The sequence below is a fragment of the Galeopterus variegatus genome, unplaced genomic scaffold (assembly GCF_000696425.1).
Source record: "Galeopterus variegatus unplaced genomic scaffold, G_variegatus-3.0.2 Scaffold546, whole genome shotgun sequence".
NCBI classification, from domain to species: domain Eukaryota; kingdom Metazoa; phylum Chordata; class Mammalia; order Dermoptera; family Cynocephalidae; genus Galeopterus; species Galeopterus variegatus.
In genome coordinates, this window is record NW_007726657.1 from 161873 (window position 1) to 185690 (window position 23818).

General features: G+C 34.1%; 1 protein-coding gene across 3 annotated transcripts in view; it reads right to left on the reverse strand.

Annotated features, from left to right (window-relative positions):
• The window catches only part of MXI1 (MAX interactor 1, dimerization protein), an 85980-nt gene that overhangs the window by 33134 nt on the left and 29028 nt on the right, over nucleotides 1-23818 (reverse strand). For all 3 annotated transcript variants that reach the window (XM_008569940.1, XM_008569939.1, XM_008569941.1), the window contains exon 3: nucleotides 4501-4530. In XM_008569940.1, coding sequence (XP_008568162.1) covers nucleotides 4501-4530 — 30 coding nt within the window. The remainder of the gene's footprint in view (nucleotides 1-4500; nucleotides 4531-23818) is intronic.

Below are 23818 nucleotides of genomic sequence, written 5' to 3' on the forward strand. Positions count from 1 at the left end.
GGTGCGGCCGCGACACCGAGGGTTGCGATCCCGTTACCGGTCACGAAAAAAGACAAAAAGGAAAAAAAAAAGGAGAGAAGAAATCTAGGGTAATTTGAGGGGGGATGGGGATGGGGGGGGATGGGGAGAGATTGGACAAAGGGCATAAAGAATAATTATGATTTGTAACAATATATATGCTAGTTATATTGATTTGATCAATATATCTCATGTTGAATCCCCAAAATATGTATAATCAATTTTGATTCAATAAATAAAATTTAAATAAATAAATAAATAAAACCATCACACAGATTACTAATGGGTTTCAGCCTTCAGTTTGAAAAACACATTAGTGTACCTTTCTAGACATTTACTGGTCACCTAACTGGATCATAGTATTGAAAGATGAAACCTGTAAATACCAAATTATAATGACCTTAATCTTACGGATAGGAGAGGGTCAGTATCTATCATGATGCCAAGTACGGTATTTATTAATCATTACTGATGAGAAAGATTGATATTAAACATAGCTATCATATTCATGACCAGGTAGAGTCATGATTAGGACTGTTCTGTGATCATATCCATCTTATTTCAAATTATAGTTATGATGGTCAGAATGGCCAGTTTCCAATGACACTTTTGATCCGCACTTTCTGCCTTCCCACCATATGGAATTATGTAATAGGCTTGCATAGTGGGGGAACACAGTAAGAACTCTATAAACGACAGCTATTAAGGTTGAATGGCCTCTCCTGTAGTAAGCACTAAGGTTCTTGACCATTAAAGTCCTATTAAAATTGTTCTTTTGAAAACATCATCAGTAATTTGAATTAAGAAAATGAAAAAGCGAGGAAGCGATCTAAAATCTGTACTGGTTTCGTCTCTGGCAAAGGACCCAACTCATAAGATAAGCCCTGGGCAAAGTAAATTCTTAATTCTTCAATCTCAAAGACTTATTAAGTTTACTAGGAGATGATTCATATAGGTTCCTGAGGAATGCAGAACAACTAAAGGTATTCTGCTTCACTTCCACCTCCTGGACCTGTTGTGGGTCTAGGAGGACAGGGTTAGTACACAGGTATCAAATGCTCTGAACCATCTTGACTAGGGTTTTAGGCAGAAATTAGCTCCCAGGACCTATCCAAGAAATAATCTGAATATCTAAATCAGTCATAAAACTACCTAAAGCTCCTTAATGGGCTCTAGGCATCCTGGGGTAATTGTGGGTCACAGCAAACTACTTTGGGCCTGCCAGACCCCAAATTTCCACCATCAGGCTTCCCTCTGAGATCTGGGAGAATGAATCTAAACAAAGGCCAGACTGCAGGCTTTAAGATAGCCATCTGTAATTACAATGCCACTCACTAACAATTTAAAATCACCTACTCTAATTCTCACTGCATTTGCCCCAGTAAAAGGCAGAAACTCAGCAGAGCTTTATATGCAAGATTTTAGAACCAAGCTAAAAAGGAAAAAAGAAGTTTCTGACATGAATATGTTATACTGAATATGTTGCAAAATTTCAAGAATATGAATTACTTCAGGAATGTCTTTTCAGAATGAAGACAAAATTAAATTACCTTTTTGATAGTGAATTACTTTCCTCACATAAATCACTCACAGGCAGATAAAAAATAAAGCCAAAACTCTATTTATTTTAAAGGATGTCAAAGTTAGGTTAACTTTTTTTCCTTTGACACATCAAGTAAAAATTGTGGTTTGTTAAAAAGGGCTATTAAATAGAACTGTGGGAAGTGGGAGCTAAACTATGTAATAACAATATAGGCTTAAATTTTAAAAATATTCCTGTGCTACCTTCTTGCTATTTGACTAAAATACTGCCCGCTCCCCGCCCCCTTTAAATCTTCTTGTGTCTACCAATATTTTTAGTTTTTGCCAGATCACAAGCTGGTAACTTTTCAGAAGTATGGTACAGGTTATTGAATTTGATTTTTCCTTTCACACTGAAACCTCTGAAACATGCTACTAAACTAGTTTTATTTATATTGATTTTTAAAAACCCTTTTAAAAACAACTGTATCTTGGAAAGGTTAATTCTATATCACCTTTCAATGACGCTTCAGGGACGACAGGGAGAGAGAAAGAAAAAAAAGGAAGGAAAGAAGGGAGGGGGGAAGTTATAATTTGAGAAATAAAGAATTTGTATTAGCTCTTCTGCACTAATAAAGAATGTCTATTAGCCCTTTAGGGCTATCATACCTTAAGTGAGGTAGGGTAGGAAGTCAGACAGAAAATCTTAGACCTAAGTAAATAAAATAAGAACAAAAGACCTGCACTGGAGATTGCATGCAGCCCAGGAAATAAAAACCATTCATGTTACACCTGTGTCATAGCCTGATACTAGATTAACCAGCTTATAGGGTACATCAAAGTAATACTGAGTGATATAGTATCAAAGTAATACTATGAGTGATAGTGACATATCTTCTTCTCTGAAGTTTTCTTAAAAGTTATCATGAGAAATGATATTCAGAATGCATTCAAATTTACTCAAAGATTTAAAAAACTCTTTTCCAAACAGTTACTAAAAAAGAGTCTCTTTACTGCAGTATTAAACAAAGGTTTTTGCCTGGTCTCCAGTGGGGATCTCCCAAGGGCCTCTTCGAGATAGGTGAAACAATTATAAAAGCCACATGTTTATCAGTATTTAACCCATATGACACAAAATATACTCTGCTCTAATTTAGAGTAAAGTTCAACATAAGGATTTATTTTTATAATCCTGAGAGCTGTCATTTCTTGGGTCTTTTTTGCTATGTTTAAACCAGCCAGATACTTCCTTTAATCCATCCAGATCTTTAATATACCAGAAATATAAAGCAGAAAAGAGATTCTTTAAAATGAAAGCTCTCCTGTTGAACTGCTTTGCCACTAACTAGCAAAATGTCTTTAAGTAGACCACTGAATTTTGAGCTCCAGTATTATCCATCCCTCAATATTAAAGCCATCGTTTACTATACATGCATCAAATGCCAGGCACTGAGGACATAAAATTGAACAAAACAGTATCCATAGTCATTTGACAGAAAGAGACATATGAAAAAATCATTACAGTGCTACCTAGTCAGTATTACAATAGGAGATATGAACAGAGCACTTTGCAAACAAAGTGGTAAAAGCCACTAAGTCTGTCTAAAGGACTATACTCAGCCTTTTCAAGGGGATTTGACATTTAAACTCACATGCAATGAGGCAGGCTAGTCAATCTGTAAGACACCTTCTGTTTTAAAAAGGCATGACAAAAAGTTGAAGGTCATGAGATCTTGTTTGTCAAAAAGGGCTGGTGCAAATGATTCCAGTTTGTTGGTTATTAATCTAATCTCTATACCAAAAAGAGAATAGTTTATTCCTACAATTCTCGTGTTCTCTCCCAAACTTGTCCTTTTCTTATATTCCTTTTCTGAGTAAATAAATAGTAATACCATCTAAAACTTAACTATCCATAGACAACAAATCACCAATTTTTCTCTTGATTTTTTCTACTTCTATCTCTATGGCCATCATCATCTCTTACATGAATTACTGTAATAACTTTCAAAAGGGTCTTCATGCCTCTGGAATCCCTTCTCCCAATCAACCAATTCTTCATACTGTAACCAAAGAGATCTTTCCAAAACATTAATCATATGACAACCAATCTTAATATGATTCAACTGCTCCATATTGTTCTCAAGAAAAGTCCAAACTCTTCAGGATAGTAAGATTCTTCAACATCTGGTCTGGCTTACTTCATGCTATAATCTTCTATACTCATACTGAACTGAACCTCTTGGCAGTTTCCTCAGTATACAGTGCTCACTCACCATCTTCTGCAAAGCCTGCTAAGACTCCTTTCAAAGGGGAGTCAGGTAACCTTCCAAAATAATCTTTCAATACCCTCTAGTACCTTCTGCTTCTCTATTACCATACTTACCATATTACACAGTATTTTAATTATCTGTCTCTCTTCCCCAATAAGCTGTGACTTCCTTACGGACAGAAACTGTCTCACACATTTTATATTTCCTATGTAAAACATTCTGCTTGCCTGGCACTGACTTACAGTTCAAGCTTGATAAATATTTGTTGAATGCATTAATGAGTGAATGAATGAATGAATGAATGAATGAACGAACTGCAAGAAAGAACAAAATAAATGCCCTCCAATTTGTCATACTTATTACTCTTCAGAAACATCCTTTACAAGACTATTATTTATGCAATGAGTCTACCATGATTATTAACCTGTTTTCAAAGACAGAAAAAAGGAGGTTACACCATAAACTCAAAATTCAAATGAGCTTAAAAATATATTTTCTTCTTCCAGTTTAGATAGTATAAGTTTACTATTTACATCATTTTTTGGAGAAAATACATATATGTCAGAATCATTATATGCTATACATTTTAAAAATAAAATTACGCCTACATATGTACTATTACATTATTTTCATAGGTAAAATGGTAAGTTTGAGTTTGTTTTTTGAAAGTTGCACCTTATCACTGACTCACCGATTCTTTTCCAGCTCATTGTGTGTAGATCTAAAAGAAGAAAAAAGAAAAGAGCATTAGCCATGCTTTGTTGCTAAGGATACAGTAAGAGGGATTAGTTTAGTTACTGCTATACCATACTCAATGAATTTATTTGACAATGCAGTGTATGGTCAGACTTCTACTGTCTCACTCATCAAGAAGAACTGGTCTGCATTCACTAGGACTGTTCGTTCAGTGTTTTCAGTTAACAACTCTAAATATTCTGCAACTGGATTTCAATATTATTTTAATAAAATGAATATTAGCACATGTTCTCTAGTCTACTTCTAGCATCCTACATTTTGTTGATTTATAGACATCATATCAGAAATTTTAATTCAAATGTAATCCATTTTTGTTTAAAAAGAAAAAACTTCTAAGTCTTCCTTCATCTCCACCTACCCATTCCCAAACACAGGGAAAACAAAGTTTTGGCTAACACAGAAGCTGAATCAGGTTTGCCTTACTGCTATGTGATACAGGCAAATTCAAGCTTTCCTGCCTTTTGTGTGAAACATAAACAAGAAAAAGTTATACAAGGAAGGAAAATATATTAAGATAAATAAAGAAAAGAAGACAAGCTAATAATATCAAGAAACATGTTTACAAGACTGAAAGGATATAATTCAAAACTTTAGCAATGGTTGTTTTCTTTTGGTGACTTTTTCATTTTGCTTCTCAGTATTTCATTATAATGATACTTACCATCTACTGAACAAGCATCATGTCTGCTAAACTGTATGCTAAGCAGTTAACATATATACCTCATTTTATCCCTAAAACAGCTCTTGTTTTATAAACGATAACACCGACGCCCACAGAGGTCAAAAGACATATTCTCATTTCAGGACTATAAATGGCAGCAATGAATTGAGCCTAGGTCTTATCCTACTCCAAACTCCAAGTTCTTAACCACCTGTTGAGAAGCAATACCAAGTAGAGGTTAGGGGCACCGACTCTAAGTCCGGACTGCCTGGGTTCAAATACTGGGAGGCCTTGGCAAAGTCCCCTCGTTTCTCTGTGCTCAGTTTCCTCATCTATGAAATAGGAAAAATAACAGTACTTGCCTCATATGATTGTTATAAGGACTAACAAGTTTACACTAAACAGCAAAATATAATAAACTCTATATAAAGTTAGAGTTGTTATACTTTTCCCTTGAATGAACATGTGTTACTTTTGCAATAATTCAGCAGTAACAACAGAAACTTTATAAAGGAGAATTTAAGTTTCTGTCACTAGAACTAAAACTTTAATCATTTTATATATTTTGGTATTTGTCAAATGCCTTAAGAATATTACATTACTGATTGCTTTAATCTGCTTTATTATTCCAATGGATATTTAATGTTTTTGTCAGTCTCATAATTTGTGAAAATTTTACCTGCTATCTTAGTCCAAGAGCCTAAAGACTTCTTTGAGTTACTGTCTCCTGTATACCTTTTGCTTTCTTAGCAGTTTCATAAAATCCAAGTGATACAGGATAAAAAAAGACGAATGTTCATTGTAAAGAGATTATCTTAATAAGAGGACTTCTCCCTCAAAGGAGATTTTAAAAAAACAAGTTTTAGGATGTTTCAAGAGTTCAGCCAAATTAATGGCAAATGTATGTACAATTAGATTAAAAAACTATAAAAACATAGTCAGAACTTCTAGTTTAACAGAGGCTCAGCTGAGAACTCAATAATCCTCTATCACCATGTAAATATTTACTAAAAGTTTTGATTAAGTTCTTTTTTGTTTGAATGAAATGTTAAAGTAAATCAGCAAGTCAGAAGAGGGAAAATGCATATTTCAAGGAAACTTAAAACAAAAAATATCCTTCAACATTTGCATGGGTAATCAATAAAGAGATTCCCCATCCCCCCTTGGTGGGAAAATTTTGGTTTAATTGCCTTTCTCCGAGAAGAAAACACAGAATAAGTAAAATAAAAACAAAAGACAATCCACATATAAAATGCTAGTATAAGTAATAAATGGAAACATTATATTTAGAGAAGAGTAGACTGTTTGCCATAAATTTATTCTAAGCAGTCTGACAATCCCCCTGATAGCCATAAATGCAAAAGATGATATACTCAACAATAACCAATTGTTGAATTCCAATATTATGTTGAATCTATTATCAAAGCTCCACCAAAAGAACATAATATGACCCACTGCTGTGAACAAAATTAAAACAGCAGGTCCTTCCTACCTCTCTCAAACAGACTTTTATTATTTATCTTCTTTTTTTAAAAAAAGATAGCTAAAAATATGAACTTTTTCACCAAACCAGGAAATGCATGCCATATTTAATTATGCCAAAAATTTTTAAAAGATTTCCAAATAAAAGGAAGCAAAAATGATCATAAATATACTAATCATTACCATACTGCCATGTTCTTCCAATTTTTAAAAATGCATCAGGATTGTCTAGTCTTATTTCGATAGGTTTTTGCATGTAATATCAAGTCAACAAGTACTGACCATAGGCATACCACATCTTATTGTGCTTTGCTTTATTGTGCTTTGCCAATATTGCATTTTCACAAATTGATTTTCACAAATTGAAGGTTTGTGGCAACCCTGCATCAAGCAAGTCTATCAGTGCCGTTTTTCCAACAGCATGTGCTCACTTTGTGTCTCTGTGTCACACACACTTTGGTAATTCTTACAACATTTCGAACTTTTTCATTATTATTCTGTTATGATAGTCTGTGAACAGTGGATCTTTGATGTTACTATTGTAATTGTTTTGGGGAGCCATGAACAGTGCCCATATGAGTTGGTAAACTTAATCAATAAATGTGTGTTCTGACTGCTCCACCAACTGGCCATTCCCCTATCTCTCTCTCTCTCCTCAGGCCTCCCTATTCTCTGAGAAAAAACAAAAGTGAAATTAGGCCAATTATTTCCTAACCCTACAGTGGTCTCTAAGTGTTCAAGTGAAAGGAAAAGTCACAAGTCTCTCACTTTAAATCAGAAGCTAGAAATGAATTGTGCTTAGTGAGGAAGGCATGTTGAAAGCTGAGACAGGTGGAAAGCTAGGCCTCTTGTGCTAGTTGTGAATGAAAAGGAAAAGTTCTTAATGGAAATTAAAAGTGCTACTCCAGTGAACAAACAAATAAGAAAGAGAAATACCCTTATTGCTGACATGGAGAAAATTTCAGTGGTCTGGATAGATCAAACCAGCCACAACATTCCTTTAAGCCAAAACCTAACCCAGAGCAGGGCCCTAACTTTCTTCAATTCCATGAAGGCTGAAAGGGGAGGAAGTTGCAGCAGAAAAGTTTGAAGCTAGCAGAGGCTGGTTCACAAGGCTTAAGAAAAGAAGCCATCTCCATAACATAAGAGTGCAAGGCGAAGCAGCAAATGCTAATGTATAAGCTGCAGCAAGTTATCCAGAAGATCTAGCCAAACTAACTGATGCAGGTGGTGACACTAAACAGATTATTGATATAGATAAAATAGCCTTATGTTGAAAGAAGATGCTAGCTAGGACTTTCATAGCTAGAGAGAAGTCAATGCCTGGCTTCAATGCTCCTATCTTGTTAGGGGCTAATGCAGTTGATGACTTTAAGTTAAAACCAATATTCATTTACCATTCTGAAAATCCTAGGGCCCTTAAGAATAATGCTAAATCCACCCTCCCTGTGCTCTATAAATAAAACAAAAAAGCCTAAATGACAGCACATCTGTTTACAGCTTGTTTCACTGAACATTTTAAGCCCATTGTTGAGACCCACTGCTCAGAAAAAAGATTCCTTTCAAAATATTACTGCTTACTGACAATGCACCTGGTCACCCAAGAGCGCTGATGGAGATGTACAAGGATATTAATGCTGTTTTCACACCTGCTAACACAACACCAATTCTGCAGTCCATGGATCAAGGAGTAATTTTAACTTTCGAGTCTTATAATTTAAGAAATACATTTTGCCAGTGATTCCTCTGATGGATCTGGGCAAAGTAAATTGAAAACCTTCTGGAAAGAATTCACCATTCTAGATGACATTAAGAATATTCATGACTCACAAGAGGAGGTCTAAAATATCAACATTCACAAGAGTTTGGAAGAAGTTGATTCCAACTCTCACTGATGACTTTGAGGGATTCAAGATTTCAATGGAGGAAGTAGCTGCAGATGTGGTGGAAATAGCAAGAGAACTAGAATTAGAAGTAGAGCCTGAATATGTGACTGAATTGCAGAAATCTCATGATAAAACTCCAAAACATGAGAAGTTGATTCTTATGGATAAGCAAAGAAAGTGGTTTCTTGAGATGAAATCTACTCCTGGTGAAGATGCTGTGAACATTGCTGAAATGACAACAAAAGATTTAGAATACTACATAAACTTAGTTAATAAAGCAATGGCAGGGTTTCAGAGGATTAACTCCAATTTTGAAAGAGTTCTACTGTGGTTAAAATGCTATTATACAGCATCACATGCTACAAAGAAATCTTTCATGAAAGAAATAACGCGGCAAATTTCACTGTTGTCTTATCTTAAGAAACTGCCACAGCCCCCACAACCTTCAGCAACCACCGCCCTACTCAGTCAGCAGCCATCAGCACTGAGGTGAGACCCTCCACCAGTAAAAAGAGTACAACTTGCTGAAAGCTGAGATGATCATTAGCATTTTTTATCAATAAAGTATTTTCTAATCAAGGTATATACATTGTTTTTTGAAACTTAATGCTACTGCATACTTAACAGACTACAGTAAAAACATAACTTTTAAATGCACTGGGAAACCAAGACATTTGTGTTACTCGCTTTATTGTAACAACTTCTTTATTACAGTGGTCTGGAACTGAACCCACAACATCTCTGAGGTATGTCTGTACCTTCAATGTTCAAAGCTGTCTTAGGCTGCAGGGAATCAAATTAAGACACGTATAGGAAAAATTATAATTTAAGGCAAAATAAATACAGATTCTCCTCAACATATGATGGGATTAGGTCCTGATAAACCTACCACAAATTGAAAATATCCTAAGTCAAAAATGCATTTAATACACCTAACCTACCGAACATCATAGCTTAACGTACCTACCTTAAACATGCTCAGAACACTTATATTATCCTACAATTGGGCAAAATCATCTAATGCAAAGCCTACCTTATATTAAAGTATTTAATATCTCATGTTATTTACTGAATACTATTCTAAAAGTGAAAAACAGAATGGTTGTATGGGTACTCACAGTACAATTTTTACTGAAGGTGTATTGGTTTTGCATCATTGTAAGGTCAAACCATTGTAAATCGGGGTCAATCTGTGTATGAAGAAAGGTACAAAGTGTTGTGGGAATTCAAAGGAGGAAGAACTTACTTTCAAATGGGGCTATAAAGAAAATTTTAGAAAAAGGTGGCATTTGGTTTGGGGCTTAATTGATGGCTACATTTGCTATTACAGGATGAACTCTTAATCTGAAAATCCAAAATCCAAAATACAAGGAGGAAGAACTTACTTTCAAATGGGGCTATAAAGAAAATTTTAGAAAAAGGTGGCATTTGGTTTGGGGCTTAAATGATGGCTACATTTGCTATTACAGGATGAACTCTTAATCTGAAAATCCAAAATCCAAAATACTCCAAAATCTGAAATTTTTTCAGTGCTGACATGACGTTCAAAAATGCTCATTAGACCATTTTGGATTTCAAATTTTTGGATTAGGAATGCTCAACTGGTAAGTATTCTGCAAATATTCTAAAATGAAAATCCAAAACACTTCTGGTCCCAAGCATTTCGGATAAGGGATACTCAACCTATAGTAAGGTCTGGAACTGCTAAGGAGAAGCCATTCCAATTAGAAGGGATAAGATAAGCAAACAAGCAGAGTTGTGAAGTCCAAAGCAAAACCAGGAAACAATGAATGTATAGAGGTCATAAACACCATAGTGTTAGAGGGAAATAGGTCCTGAGTTTAAATATTAACTGTCATTCATACTAGCTGTGTAACTTTTGGACAAGTTATTTAACCTCTCTGATTCAGTTTCCTCCTTTGTAATACTGGAATATTACCACATGCCTTGGCTGGGGTACTGTAAGAATTAGAGAAAAATATGTAAAAGTATCTAGCACATAATAGGTATTTAACAAATGTTAGCTACTGCTAGTATTTTTATTATTTTTAACAAGACTAAAAATGTACTGCCCAAAACATTGCTAAATTTACTACATGGGACAACAAATCGACAGGTTTTCAATAACACTTGGAATTAGCCTGGAAATAAACAAGCAAATAAACAGCCGTAATGATGAAAAGAGAAACGGAAAGAAACGATAAGTGACTGAAGCCACGTGATCATTTAGTCAGCTGTGTGGACAGTACAAGGTTTAGAAGCATGACAGAGAAAGATGCCTAATTATATGTGCAGAGAAAATAATAATCCAAACAGTGCTGACAATAAAAATGAGTAATTGAATGTATCACACACTAGCACACTCAGAAACAATCCCTTTGCTTCTCTGAGTGTGTATGTCTAACCAGGCTTTTCCAATAATGTGCTACTAAAATATTCAATTATGATAAATTCCTGTAAGGCTGAGATATTCTGAATAATAATCTTGTTAGCCCACATAAAATGCACCTCTGAGAACAAACACTAATGAACTGTCTTCTCTTCAGGCACCCTTACTCTGAATGCTTAACAACTTACAAGGACAGAGAGGACATTTTAAAAAGTTTATCACTGAATCACAGGTAATCTTTTTCACAAATAACATCCCTTTAAGAGAGACATCCTAATGCATTCCCTATTCGAATGAGAGTTATTATCTCAACCAGATCTGTGACTTTTCATTGACTACAACATAGCTCTAATACATAAACTTTTGATTCTTTGGGGCATAGTTTGGTGGCAATGAAATGAAGCAAAGAATTGAAACTGAACAAAATGGTACAGTTTGGCTCAAGAGTAGTGCTGCCATAGAAGGAAAATAAAAGCCCCATTCTTAGAACTAATACTCTCTTTCTAGCAAAAGAAAAGACCTACCTTTGTTGAATTAATGAGCTAACACCCAATTTGTTAACATTTCATTTCACTTACTTGCTAATTCTAAAGTACATAATGGATACACACAACGAAAAGAACACGTTCCATAAAGCTAAATGAGTATCTTCTAACTGGTATCCTAAAGTTTATAATTCATTCACATATACTCAAAGGGGAAGAAAAACAGAAAATTTCAGCTACAGTAGAGTAGAGGGGTAGGGTATATGAAGTATGTACCCAATGGGTGTTGAGAAAGAAAATCTACTAGAATCAGTGGATAGTAAAACTTCTATTTATATTTATTATTACTCTTCTTTTAAAATGGTAGTTTTGTATCTTTGTTTCCATCAAAAGGTACATCTCATTTTAAAAAACACTGAAGACAGTAAACTTAAATACTGTGAACTTTTAGAAAAAATATCTCATAACTAATGTATTGCTTCTTCCTTAAAAATGACAAAAACATAACCACCACAATAACTAAGCCCACAAAAAGCAAGTGTCTAAAAAGGCACAACAATGACAACAATCAATAACTTTTTTCCCTGAACTATCACAATTATCTCCACAATTTCAACATGTTAAATGAAAAAAGCTAGACATAAAAAAAGTACATACTGCATAACTCCATTATATAAACCTCAAAACTGGCAAAACTAATTTATGGTATAAAAACTTGGAACAGTGGTTACCTCAGGTAGGGGATGATAGTGACTAAAAACAAGTTAAGAGAGGGGCATGTAAGAAAAGTTTATAATATTCTATTTCTTCACTTTTGTGAAAATTCACCGGACTGTACGCAGGATCTGTACACTTTCTACATACTTTTCTATATTTACATTTTACTTCAATAAACAGAAAGAAATGAAAAATATCACATACAAACTGAATTCTGTAAAAATCAATTCTTATTTCAAATATAGCAAACACTCTCATTTAAGTCTGACAAATTTTTGGCATACTACATAAACGTCTCAGATATGTGCTTTGTAAAGGATAATTTTCAATAAATTTGAAAGTATTGAAATCATACACAGTAAGTTCACTAACCACAATAGAATTAAATTAGAAATCAATAACAATAAGATAACTAGAAAAATCCAGATATTTAAAATGTAAACAAACCACAAATCAAAGAACAAACTGCAGAGAAATTAGAAAATATTCTGAACTGAATGATAATGAAAACACAGCATATCAAAACTTGTTGGCTGTAGCCAAGGCAGTCCTTGTAGAAAAATGTTTAGTTTTACATACTTTTATCAGGAAAAAAAAAAAAAGGAAGGTCCAAAATCAATGGCCTTACTTTCACTTTAAGAAGCTAGATAAAGAAGTCTACAGCCATACCACCCTGATCATGCCTGATCTCGTCTGATCTGAAAAGCTAAGCAGGGTCAGGCCTAGTTAGTACTTGGACGGGATAAACTAGAAAAAGAAGAGCAAATCAAACCTTAAGAGAGGAAGAAAATGAGTCGTCATAGGTCAAAGAACAAGTCACAAAGAAATTAGAAAATATCTTCGACTGAATGATTGAGAAAACACAACATATAATAATTTGTTAGATACAGCTAAAGAAGTGCTTACAGAAAAATTTTTAGCTTTAAATCCTTATGTTTTGGGGGGAGAGGTCCAAAAGCAATGAACTAAGATTCCACCTAAAGAAGTTAGAAAAAGAAACAAGCTAAACAAACTCAAGCAATGGTTCTCAACTGTGGGTAATGTCTGGAGACATTTTTGGTTATCACAACTAGGGGTAGGCTACTGGCATTTTGTGAGAGGCCAGGGATGCTACTAAACATCCTATTATGCACAAAACAATTATCTGGACCCAAATATCAATAGTGAAATAGAGAAAAGAAATAATAAAGCCAAAGACAGGAACAAAAGAAATAGAAAATGGGAAACAATAGTGAAAATATCAATAAAAATGAAAGTTGACTTTTTAAAAAAAATCATTAAAATTCATAAACTACTTCTAAGACTTCTAGGATAAGAAGAAAAGACAATATTATAACACACACACACAAACAGTATCAGGAATGACAGAGTGTGCATCGATACACATCCTACACATAGTGAAAGGATAAGAGAATATTATAAACTTACGACAATATTTGTACATATCATCTAAATTTGACAACTTAGATGTTATGGACACATTTCTTAAAAGATACAAACTATCAAAACTAACTCGAATGCCCAGCTACGATCGAGCCGCCACTGGAGGCCCCTGGGACTCCGGAGCCAGGCTGAGGGAGACACGGAAAAAGACAAAAAGGAAAAAAAAAAAAAAAGATTCAAAAATCAATCAATGTGATCCTCCATATTAACAAAATATAAAAGAAAATCCACATTATCATCTCAATAGATGTTGAGAAAGCATTTGACAAAATTCAGCACTCACTTAAGATAAAAACTCTTAGCACATTAGGAAAGAAGCATCTTCAACCTAAAAAGCATCTATTAAAAATCTAAAGTTATTATACTCAATGGTGAAAAAAATGCATTTTTTTCCCCAAATCGGGAATAAGGTAAGTATGTTTACTCTCAGCACTTTTACTCAGCACTGTAGTAGAAGTCCTAGCCAATGAAATAAGATAAGAAAAAGAAATATACAGAATGGAAAGGAAGAAATAAAAATGTCTTTATTTGCAAACAACATTATCGTCTATTTAGAAAATCCTAAGGAATATACAAATTACTAGAAAAAGTGAGTTTAGCAAAGTCAGTTTACGAGGTCAGTATGCCAAATTCAATTGCTATTTACCATAGCATCAAAGAATATTTACAGATAAATTTAACAAAGTACATGCATGACCCACACTCCGAAAAACTACAAAATATTGTTTAAAAAAAACCCCTAAATAATTGAATGGAGAGACATACCATGTTCATGAATTAGAAGATTCAATATTGTTAAGATGGGTCAAGTCTCCCTAAATTAATCTACAGATTCAATGCAATCCCAATCAAACTTCCAGTAGGCTTTGTTATAGAAATTGGCAAGCTGATTCTAAAATTTATGTAAAAATGCAAAAGACCTACAATAGTCAAAAGAACTTTTCAAAAAGAAACAAGTTGGAAGATATTTACTACCTGATTTCATGACTTATTAGAAAAACTACAGTAATTAAGACAGTGTGGTGTGGGAGAAAGGATGACTATTTAGATAAAAGGAACAGAATATAAAATCCAGAAAGAGACTCCCATATGTGGTCAAATGATTTTTCTATAAAAGTGCCAAGAAATTTAATGTACAAACATAGTCTCTACAACAAATGGTGCTGGAACAACCGGATATCCATTTGCCAAAAAATGAACTTCAACCCTTACCTCACACCTTCTACAAAAATTAACTCAATGAATTTTAGATACAAATGTAAAACCAAATATTATAAAACTGCTAGAAGAAAATGTAAGAGAAAAGTTTTGTGATCCTGGATTATGCAATGATTTCTTAGGACATAGAAGCATGAACCATAAAAGACAAACATAATAAATTGGACTTCATTAAAATACAAAATTTGTTCTTCAAAAGACAGTTAAGAAAATGACAAGACAAAACACCAAGTAGAAGAAAATATTTGCAAAACACATATTTAATAAAGACTTGTATCCAAAATTTACAAAAAAACCTCTTACAACTCAATAACAAAAAACTCAATAAAAAAAAATTGGCAAAGATTTGAACAGACACTTCACCAAAAATGATATGTCAATAGCAAACAAGTACATTTAAAAATGCTCAAGATCCTTAGTCATAAGGAAAATGCAAATTAAAACAGTGAGATACTCTTACATACCCACTAGCATGGCTAAAATTAAAAAGACTGATAATAACAAGTGCTATCCAGGATGTGAAGCTACTGGAAGTTTCATATACTGCTAGTCAGAATGTAAAATGGTATGGACACTTTGGAGAACAGTTTGGCAGTTTCTCTATAAAGTTAAATATTCATTTATTATATGACCCAGTAATTACACACTTATTTACCTAAAGGAAATGAAACATATGTCCACAAAAAGACCTGTTCATGAAAGTTCATAACAGCTTTACTTATCATAGCTGAAAACTATAAGCAACCTAAATGTCTATAAACTGATGAATGGATAAACAAATTGTGCTAGATCCATACAATGGAATATTACTTGGAAATAAAAAGGATTGAACTACTGATACATAGAATGACATGAATAAATCTCCAAAGACATTATGCTAAATAAAAGCCAGACACAAAGAATATATATGCTACATGATTCTATTTATATGAAATTCTAGAAATAGTAAAACTGTACTAACAGAAAAGAGATCAGAGGTGGAGAGAGGAAAATGACTGCAAAGGGTTATAAAGTAATGTTTTGACAGAGAGAGAGAAAATGTCAGATCCCTGAATTATACACTAAAAATTGAGGAATTTTGTTGTATGGAAATGGTATTTCAATAAAGCTTTTTTTTTTTTTAAAACTTTAAGTAAGTCTATGGGAAGGAGTAACTATAAATGGATAGACACAAGGCAGTTTCTTTGGGGTGCTGGAACTATTCTGTATTCCTGTGATGACGGTTACACAACTTTATACATGTGTTCATATTCACAGAAATGTACACCAAAAGAAAAAAGTCTGTTGCTATATGATAACTTAAAAATAAAAGTTTTTTTCAAAAGTCTATGGCTTTGGGGCCAGCCTGTGGCTCACTCGGGAGAGTGTGGTGCTGATAACACCAAGGCCACGGGTTCATAATAAAATTGAAGCAATAATCCACCACAAAGAACTAAGAGATGAAACTAAAATATTAATTCCTAACTGTAGGCAACCAATAATATAAATTAATGTGCATAATTTGAAAACATCATTCCTTTGGGGAATATTTACTCTCATTTACTTTTTTAAAAAATTTCATTTCTGGCATCTGATTAATCTGCTATTAGTCAATAGTATACAGTCAAATCCTCATATAGCAGGAATCAATAGGTAACAAGCTAAATAAACTTCTTATTTAGAAATATGAGGGCAAACAGCAGAAGAAACTGCTAAATTATTGGAAATGGTAGCCTATAGGAAGCAGAAATTGGATGGTGAGAGATAGAGATAGAGAAAGGGAATATTATTTTCTTTTAAAGCTATTTAATATTAATTGACATTTTAAACTGTATATATATATTATTTTTTTTAAATATTAAGAACAAATTTAAAATAACTAGTTCACTTTCTATTCTTTGCAGTGCCAGACAATTAAGAAGCATCTTATACATACTAAAGTTACACATTATTTAAAATAATAAAAATAATCACGTATTTGGTGAGAGCAATATTGGAAACTACGAGAATTTTGAAGATTAAAATGATTGCTCTTAAGTATATTTTCAAAAGTTAAAACAAGATATTTATGATAAACCACTATTACCTAGACTACTTCATTCATTGACACATTCTATTACAGAGCAACATTCTAAAAACCTTTAAAAATAGAGAAATATCAGTGATTTCCTGAATCACCTGATTTCCAAATATTGTTCAATATTTTAGAAAAATGTCAGGTATGCAATAAACATTCAGTAAATAAAACTAGAGGAAAAAAGTGAATGGTAGCACAATTAACAGCATTACTCATAAATACAAAGCCCATTCTTTTGAAGTTGATACTGTTAATGATATTGTTAATGTACTCAGTACCTCCCTATAGACACAGATGTTATAAGCCTATTTCAAAGAATCTTATTGTCTAAGAGAAGTTCATCACACAGAAAAGTGGTTCTCAAAAAGAATAAGGGAGGAGAGGTTGGCAGGAGAGCTGGGAGCAGTAGGAAAGTGGAGTTGCCATCTTCCCAATGGCTACATGCCCCACTCCTTGCCCCTTATTCGTTTATTTCAAGTTTTAGAGGAATCATTGCTTAATATTCATTCATTCATTCATTCCACCTTAAGTTCTTCTTGGAATATGTCACATATTCAAGAATTTTCATTAACTTACTGTAATAAATAAGAACAGGCAATCTCTTTAACTGGCTTTATTGCATTATCAATTTACATACTATAAAATTTATCCATTTTAAGTGTACAGTTCAATGAATTTCAGTAAACTTACACAGTTATGCAACCTTTACCATGATCCATTTTAGAATATTTCAATCAACCCAAAAGTTCTTGTCCATTTGTAATCAATCCCCACTCCCAACCCCAGGACACCAATGATCTGCTTTCTGTCTCCATAGTTTTGCTCTTTCCATAAATTTCCCATAATGGAATCATACAATACGTACTATTGTGTATCTAACTTCACTCACCTCACATAATGTTTTTGTGGTTCATCCATTTTGCTGTATGCATGAGTAGTTTGCTGCTTTAATTGCTGGGTAGTATTGCATGTATATGCCACATTTAGCTTCTCCATTCATCAGCTGATGAACATTTTGACTGTTTCCAGCTTTTAGTGACTACTAGTAATGCTGCTATGACCATTCACATGTAAGTCTGTGTGAACATGCAGATAGGAGATCATCTTAAAGGACTGTGCCTCACACTTGTTTCACTTTACTATTAACATCCAAGTTACTTTTCACACTTATGAAAATGGCCAACAGTATGAGGCACATACTGGTATTTAATAAATTAAGTATCTGCTGATACTTAATAAATATTTGTTGAAAGAATAAAACATGTCATTCACCTATTTCTCATAATATGGGCCTCAACTTCAAATGTTTTAAAATAAAAACAAACCAAAAAAAAGTAACATTATCTTTAATGAGTGTACCTGCTGCAATAAAACAACAATGAGTGTAAAGATACTAAACATCCCTAGATCAGTTTCATGAAAAGCAACCAATTGAGCCTAAGTTTCTCCAAAAGTCTTATCAAAGATATCTGTCAACATTTCATCAAAAAATTCCTTCAGATCGTTGTGATCTTGCTCAAAGTGTTCAGCCATTCATTTATGCATTAAGTATTTATTAAGTACTTACACTGGGAATGTAAATACTCTAAATACAAAGTACCTGCCCCTCACGGAACTCATATTCCATCATCCACTTTTTGCAAAGATAAATAATAAGGGGGGACTCATTAAGAAAATAACACCTAGGGGCTGGCCCCGTGGCGCACTTGGGAGAGTGCAGTGCTGGGAGCGCAGCGCCGCTCCCGCTGCGGGTTCGGATCCTATATAGGGATGGCCGGTGCGCTCACTGGCTGAGCGCGGTGTGGGCGACACCAAGCCAAGAGTTGCAATCCCGTTACCGGTCACAAAAAAAAGACAAAAAAAAGAAAAAAAGAAAATAACACCTATACACCATACAGTATGATACCATATCCCTTACATTGTTAGATAACTACCATATACTTCTATTTAATTAATTTATATATTTTAAAACTTTTATGTTTTATGTAGATAAATCATTTTGTTTCTTTAGTCAGTGGATTAAGTATGATGATACTTAATGGAATTTGGTCTTTGGGTAACAGTAACCCCCTAATAAACAACATTCTATAAAAATAAGATTCAAATACCTCTTTTTGACTTATGGTGCTATTTCCAAGAATGTAACCTGCCTTACAAAGGACAACTGATTGGTTAATAATATGCAGATGTTAAAGTGATAATATTAAACATACCAAATGATAGTAGTAGAGCCATGACTACAATTCCATATTAATAACATATACATTAACTGTTACCAACAAAGATTACAGAAACCAATCCTAATACACAGTATTGATGACAATATATTCTCCAGAATTTTTGTGGAGACTGAAGACCATTTTAGTTGTTATTCATATGAGACATATACTATCAAACAGGAGGACTATTGTGGGATCAAAATTAAACATCTGAAAATTCAGGGTTTTAAAAAAGTATTTCTATGTATTTTATTGGAGAAGTCTACTGGAATTACATTTATTTAGATTAATATTTATTTTGTAATAATTTTAATTAAATTTTAAGAAAAATGGCACATTCTTAAGTTACAGAAATTACTAGAAAGATATTAAAAGCATTTTTAAAACCTTTAAAAGCAGCTAAAGCAGCTGCTTTCCAAAGACTTCAAATGTCAGTGATTTTTTTTTTCACAATTCTTCTAATACCAACACAAACTTACTAAACTTTACCTTCTAGTCTCTTTTATTACATAAAAGAAAAGATTCTTTATAGTTTCTTAAAGAAAATCTTAAATTGCCCCTACCTAATTAATCAAATTCAGAATAAGGGAAAACCAGTTGCTTTATCAAAATATATGGCTCACTGAAGATTAAAATTATGTTCTTCTACAATTTAGAAAAGCCCATTTCAAATGGCTTCAAAGCTCTGGTCATATGGCCTCCAAAAATAGTTTACGTGGTGTTCTCAAAAGACTATCAAAAATATTTCCCATAATAAACCGAGGCAAGGAAATAAACACCACACAGAAACCCTTTTATCCAATGTCCTAAAACTAAATAAAAAGAAAATCCATAAAACATTCCCCTGAAATGCATACAGTAACACTAATAACAAAATTATCTATAGAACCAAATATTTTCTCATATAAGAAACTAGTTCCTTAGGTAAAACATAAGGAATTTTGCTCTAATACCAAGTTATAGAATCTCTATATCTCCCTGAATACATGTGGAAGTTAATCAGTAGACAAGTATATACAGTTGACCCTTGAATAACACGGGTTTGAACAGCATAGGTCCACATGTACATGGATTTTTTTCAATAAATATATTGAGAAACTTTTTGGAGATATGCGACAACCTGAAAAAACTCACAGACAAACCATGTAGCCTAGAAATATTGAAAAAATTAAGAAAAAGTTAGGTATGTCATGAATGCATAAAATATATGTAGATACTAGTCTATTTTATTACTTATTTTCATAAAATATCCAGGCCGGCCTGTTAGCTCAGTTGGTTAGAGCATCACCTTGTAATGTCAAGGTCAAGGATTCAGATCCCCATACAGACCAGCCACCAAAAAAAAGACTATCATAAAATATCCACAAATCTATTATAAAAAGTTAAAATTTATCAAAACTCATGCACACACTTACAGACCATACATGGTGCCACTCGTAGTTCAGATAAATGTAAACAAACAAATATAAAGATGCAGTATTAAATCATAACTGCATAAAATTAACTGTAGCACATACTGTAGTACTGTAATAATTCTGTAGCACTTCCTGTTGCTACTGTGGTAAGCGCTACTGTTGCGAGTGTCCCCTTAAAATGCCATATGACGCTAATCATCTGTGCCTGTGCAGTTTGCATATCACAGTAAAAATGATCCCTCATGGTTCTCACATATTTTTCATTGTGTTTAGTGCAATAGTGTAAAAGTTGAATATCACCATGGGACCCATACAAAGTGCCACTAGTGATGCTGGAAGTGCTCCCAAGAAGCAAAGTCATGACATTACAAGAAAAAGTTGAATTGCTTGATATGTACCACAGATTGAGGTCTGCAGCTACAGTTGCCCACCATTTCAAGATAAATGAATCCAGCACAAGGAAATTCGTGAAGCTGTAGCTGCTACACTAGCAGGTGCAAGAACCTTGCACTTTTTGTAAAATACCTTTTTGTCTCATATTGAAAATGCAGATTTTACATGGGTGCAGGAATGCTATAAGAAAGACATACCTATAGACTCTAACATGATTTCAGAAAGAGCAAGTCATTATATGACAAAATGAGAAGTGAAAGGTCCAAAGCTGGAGAATCTAATGCCAGCAAAGGATGGTTTGATAATTTTAGAAAGAGGTTTGGCTTAAAAAATGTCAAGATAACAGGAGAAGCAGCTTCTGCTGACCAAGAGGCAGCAGACAAATTCCCAGATACCGTAAAGAAAATCATTAAAGAGAAAGAATATCTGCCTGACAACAGGATTTTAAATGCAGATCAAAGTACCCTACTTGGGAAAAAAAAAATGCCACATAGGATATTTATTAGTAAGGAAGAGAAGCAAGCACCAGTATAAGCTAACTCTACTGTTTTGTGCAAATACAGTCGAGTTTATGATCAGGACTGACCTTATCCATAAAGCTACATAAAGCTCTGAAGAGAGAAGAGAAACACCAGCTGCCGGTCTTTTAGTTGTACAACAAGAGGGCCTGGACAAGAAGAACCCTTTTCTGGGTTGGTTCCCTTGATGCTTTGTCTCCTAAATGAGGAAGTACTTTGCCAGTAAGAGAATGCCTTTTAAAGTTCTTTTGATAATAGAATACCCCCAGCCACTCAGAGCCCCATGAGTTCAACAGCAAAGGTGCTGAAGTGGTCTACTTGCCCCAAGACAACGTTCCTAATTCAGCCTCTAGATCAGGGGGTCATAAGGACATCTAAGGCTTGCTGTGGATTGACTGAATTGCATCCTCCAAAGTTCATATATTAGAAGCTTAATTCCCACTGTAACTATTGACGGTGGGAAATCACATTATGGTAATTGAAAGGTGGGGCCTTGAAAAGGTGATTAGATTGTAGGACCATGCCATAATGAATGGAATAATAAAAGTGGTCAGGGGCATGTTTCTGAGGGCTTTAAAAGGACAGCACATGAGTCTTTCTCTACTTTGCCATTTTCTACCATTTGAGACTGCTGCACTGCTGTAAAGCCACCATCAAAGAAGGGTTTCACCTTCCTTGGTGAGGACTATGGACTGTGGACTTCCCAGCCTCTGAAACTGTAAGCAATAAATTTTGTTTTCTTTATAAATCACCCAGTTCCAGGTATTTTGTTATAAGCTACGGAAACAGACTAATACAAGGGTCATTACAACCAGTGCTCCAAAGAAAGGATTGTCAACGCTACGGAAGAGAACCCCAATAGAACATTGTGAAAGTCTGCAGGGATTACACCATTGAAGATGCCATTATTGTTATAGAAAAAGCCATGAAAGCCATCAAGCCCAAAACAATAAATTCCTGCTGGAGAAAATGGTGTCCAGATGTTGTGCATGACTTCAGAGGATTTACGACAGAGGCAATCAAGAAAATCATGAAAGAGATTGTGGATATGGCAAAAAAAAGGTGGGGGATGAAAGATTTCAAGATATGGATCTTGAAGAAATTCAGAGCTAATAGACACACCAGAGGTATTAGCAGAAGACGACTTGATGGAGATGAGTGCTTCCAAACCAGTGCCAGATGATGAGGAAGAAGATGGGATGAAAGATTTCAAGATATGGATCTTGGAGAAATTCAGAGCTAATAGACACACCAGAGGTATTAACAGAAGACGACTTGATGGAGATGAGTGCTTCCAAACCAGTGCCAGATGATGAGGAAGAAGATGCAGAAGAAGCAGAAAACAAACTGACATTAGACAATCTGGCAGAAGGGTTCCAATTATTCAAGACTGCTTATGATTTATTTTATGCAATGGACCCTCCTATAATATGGGCACTGAAACTAAAGCAAATGGTACCATAGAGAAACATTTTTAGAGAAATTAAAAAGCAAAAAAGTCAAACAAGAATTTCGATATATTTCTGTAAAGTTAAACTGAGTGTGCCTGCCTCTCGAGTCCCTTTCCACCACCTCCACCTGTTCTGCCTCTGCCACCCCTGAGACAGCAAGACCAACCCCTCCTCTTCCTCCTCAGCCTACTCAACATGAAGGTAACAAGAATGAAGACCTTTATGATGATCCACTTCTGCTTAATAAGTAGTAAGTAATCATCGTGCTGTACAGTAATAAATTTACTTGTTGTGTATGTGTGTGTCTTTGAAAGTCTAGTAACTGTACAGCAAGAACTGAGACATTTTTGTCATCATCATCATACCTAAGTATTCATCATGTAGAACATCCTGTGCTTGTATGAAAGTATATAGCCAATCTCTACATAGGTATAAGGTGAGCGATATTTAATGCAACATTAATAATGTGTTAGTTTTCTTTCTGTTTTATAGCTGCTTTAAAAAAATTACATTACTATATAGTATGCCTGTCTCTCTTCTAATTGGAGAAACTGTGTATCAGCCTATCATTACAGGTAAGTGGTTTTTTAAGAAAGGTAACAATGTTTCCAATACTGTATTATGAATATGACTGTAATACTTATGGCATCAAAATTTAATAATGATTCATTCATTAGTGTATAGGCTAGGCTACCATGAAGCAATCATATTGATTATACTAGGCTACCATAAAGCAATCATACTCCTGCTTCTTCATTAATGCCTGAATCCTTATACCATAAATAAACATGAATTTCTTTTTCACGTAATCTTTTCATTTTTGGCGTCTAGTGTTAGAGAGACACATAACATCTACAGTGTTTTGTATCATATAAGACAATATTGATGTAAGTAGTCACAGACAATTCATCTTGTAAACA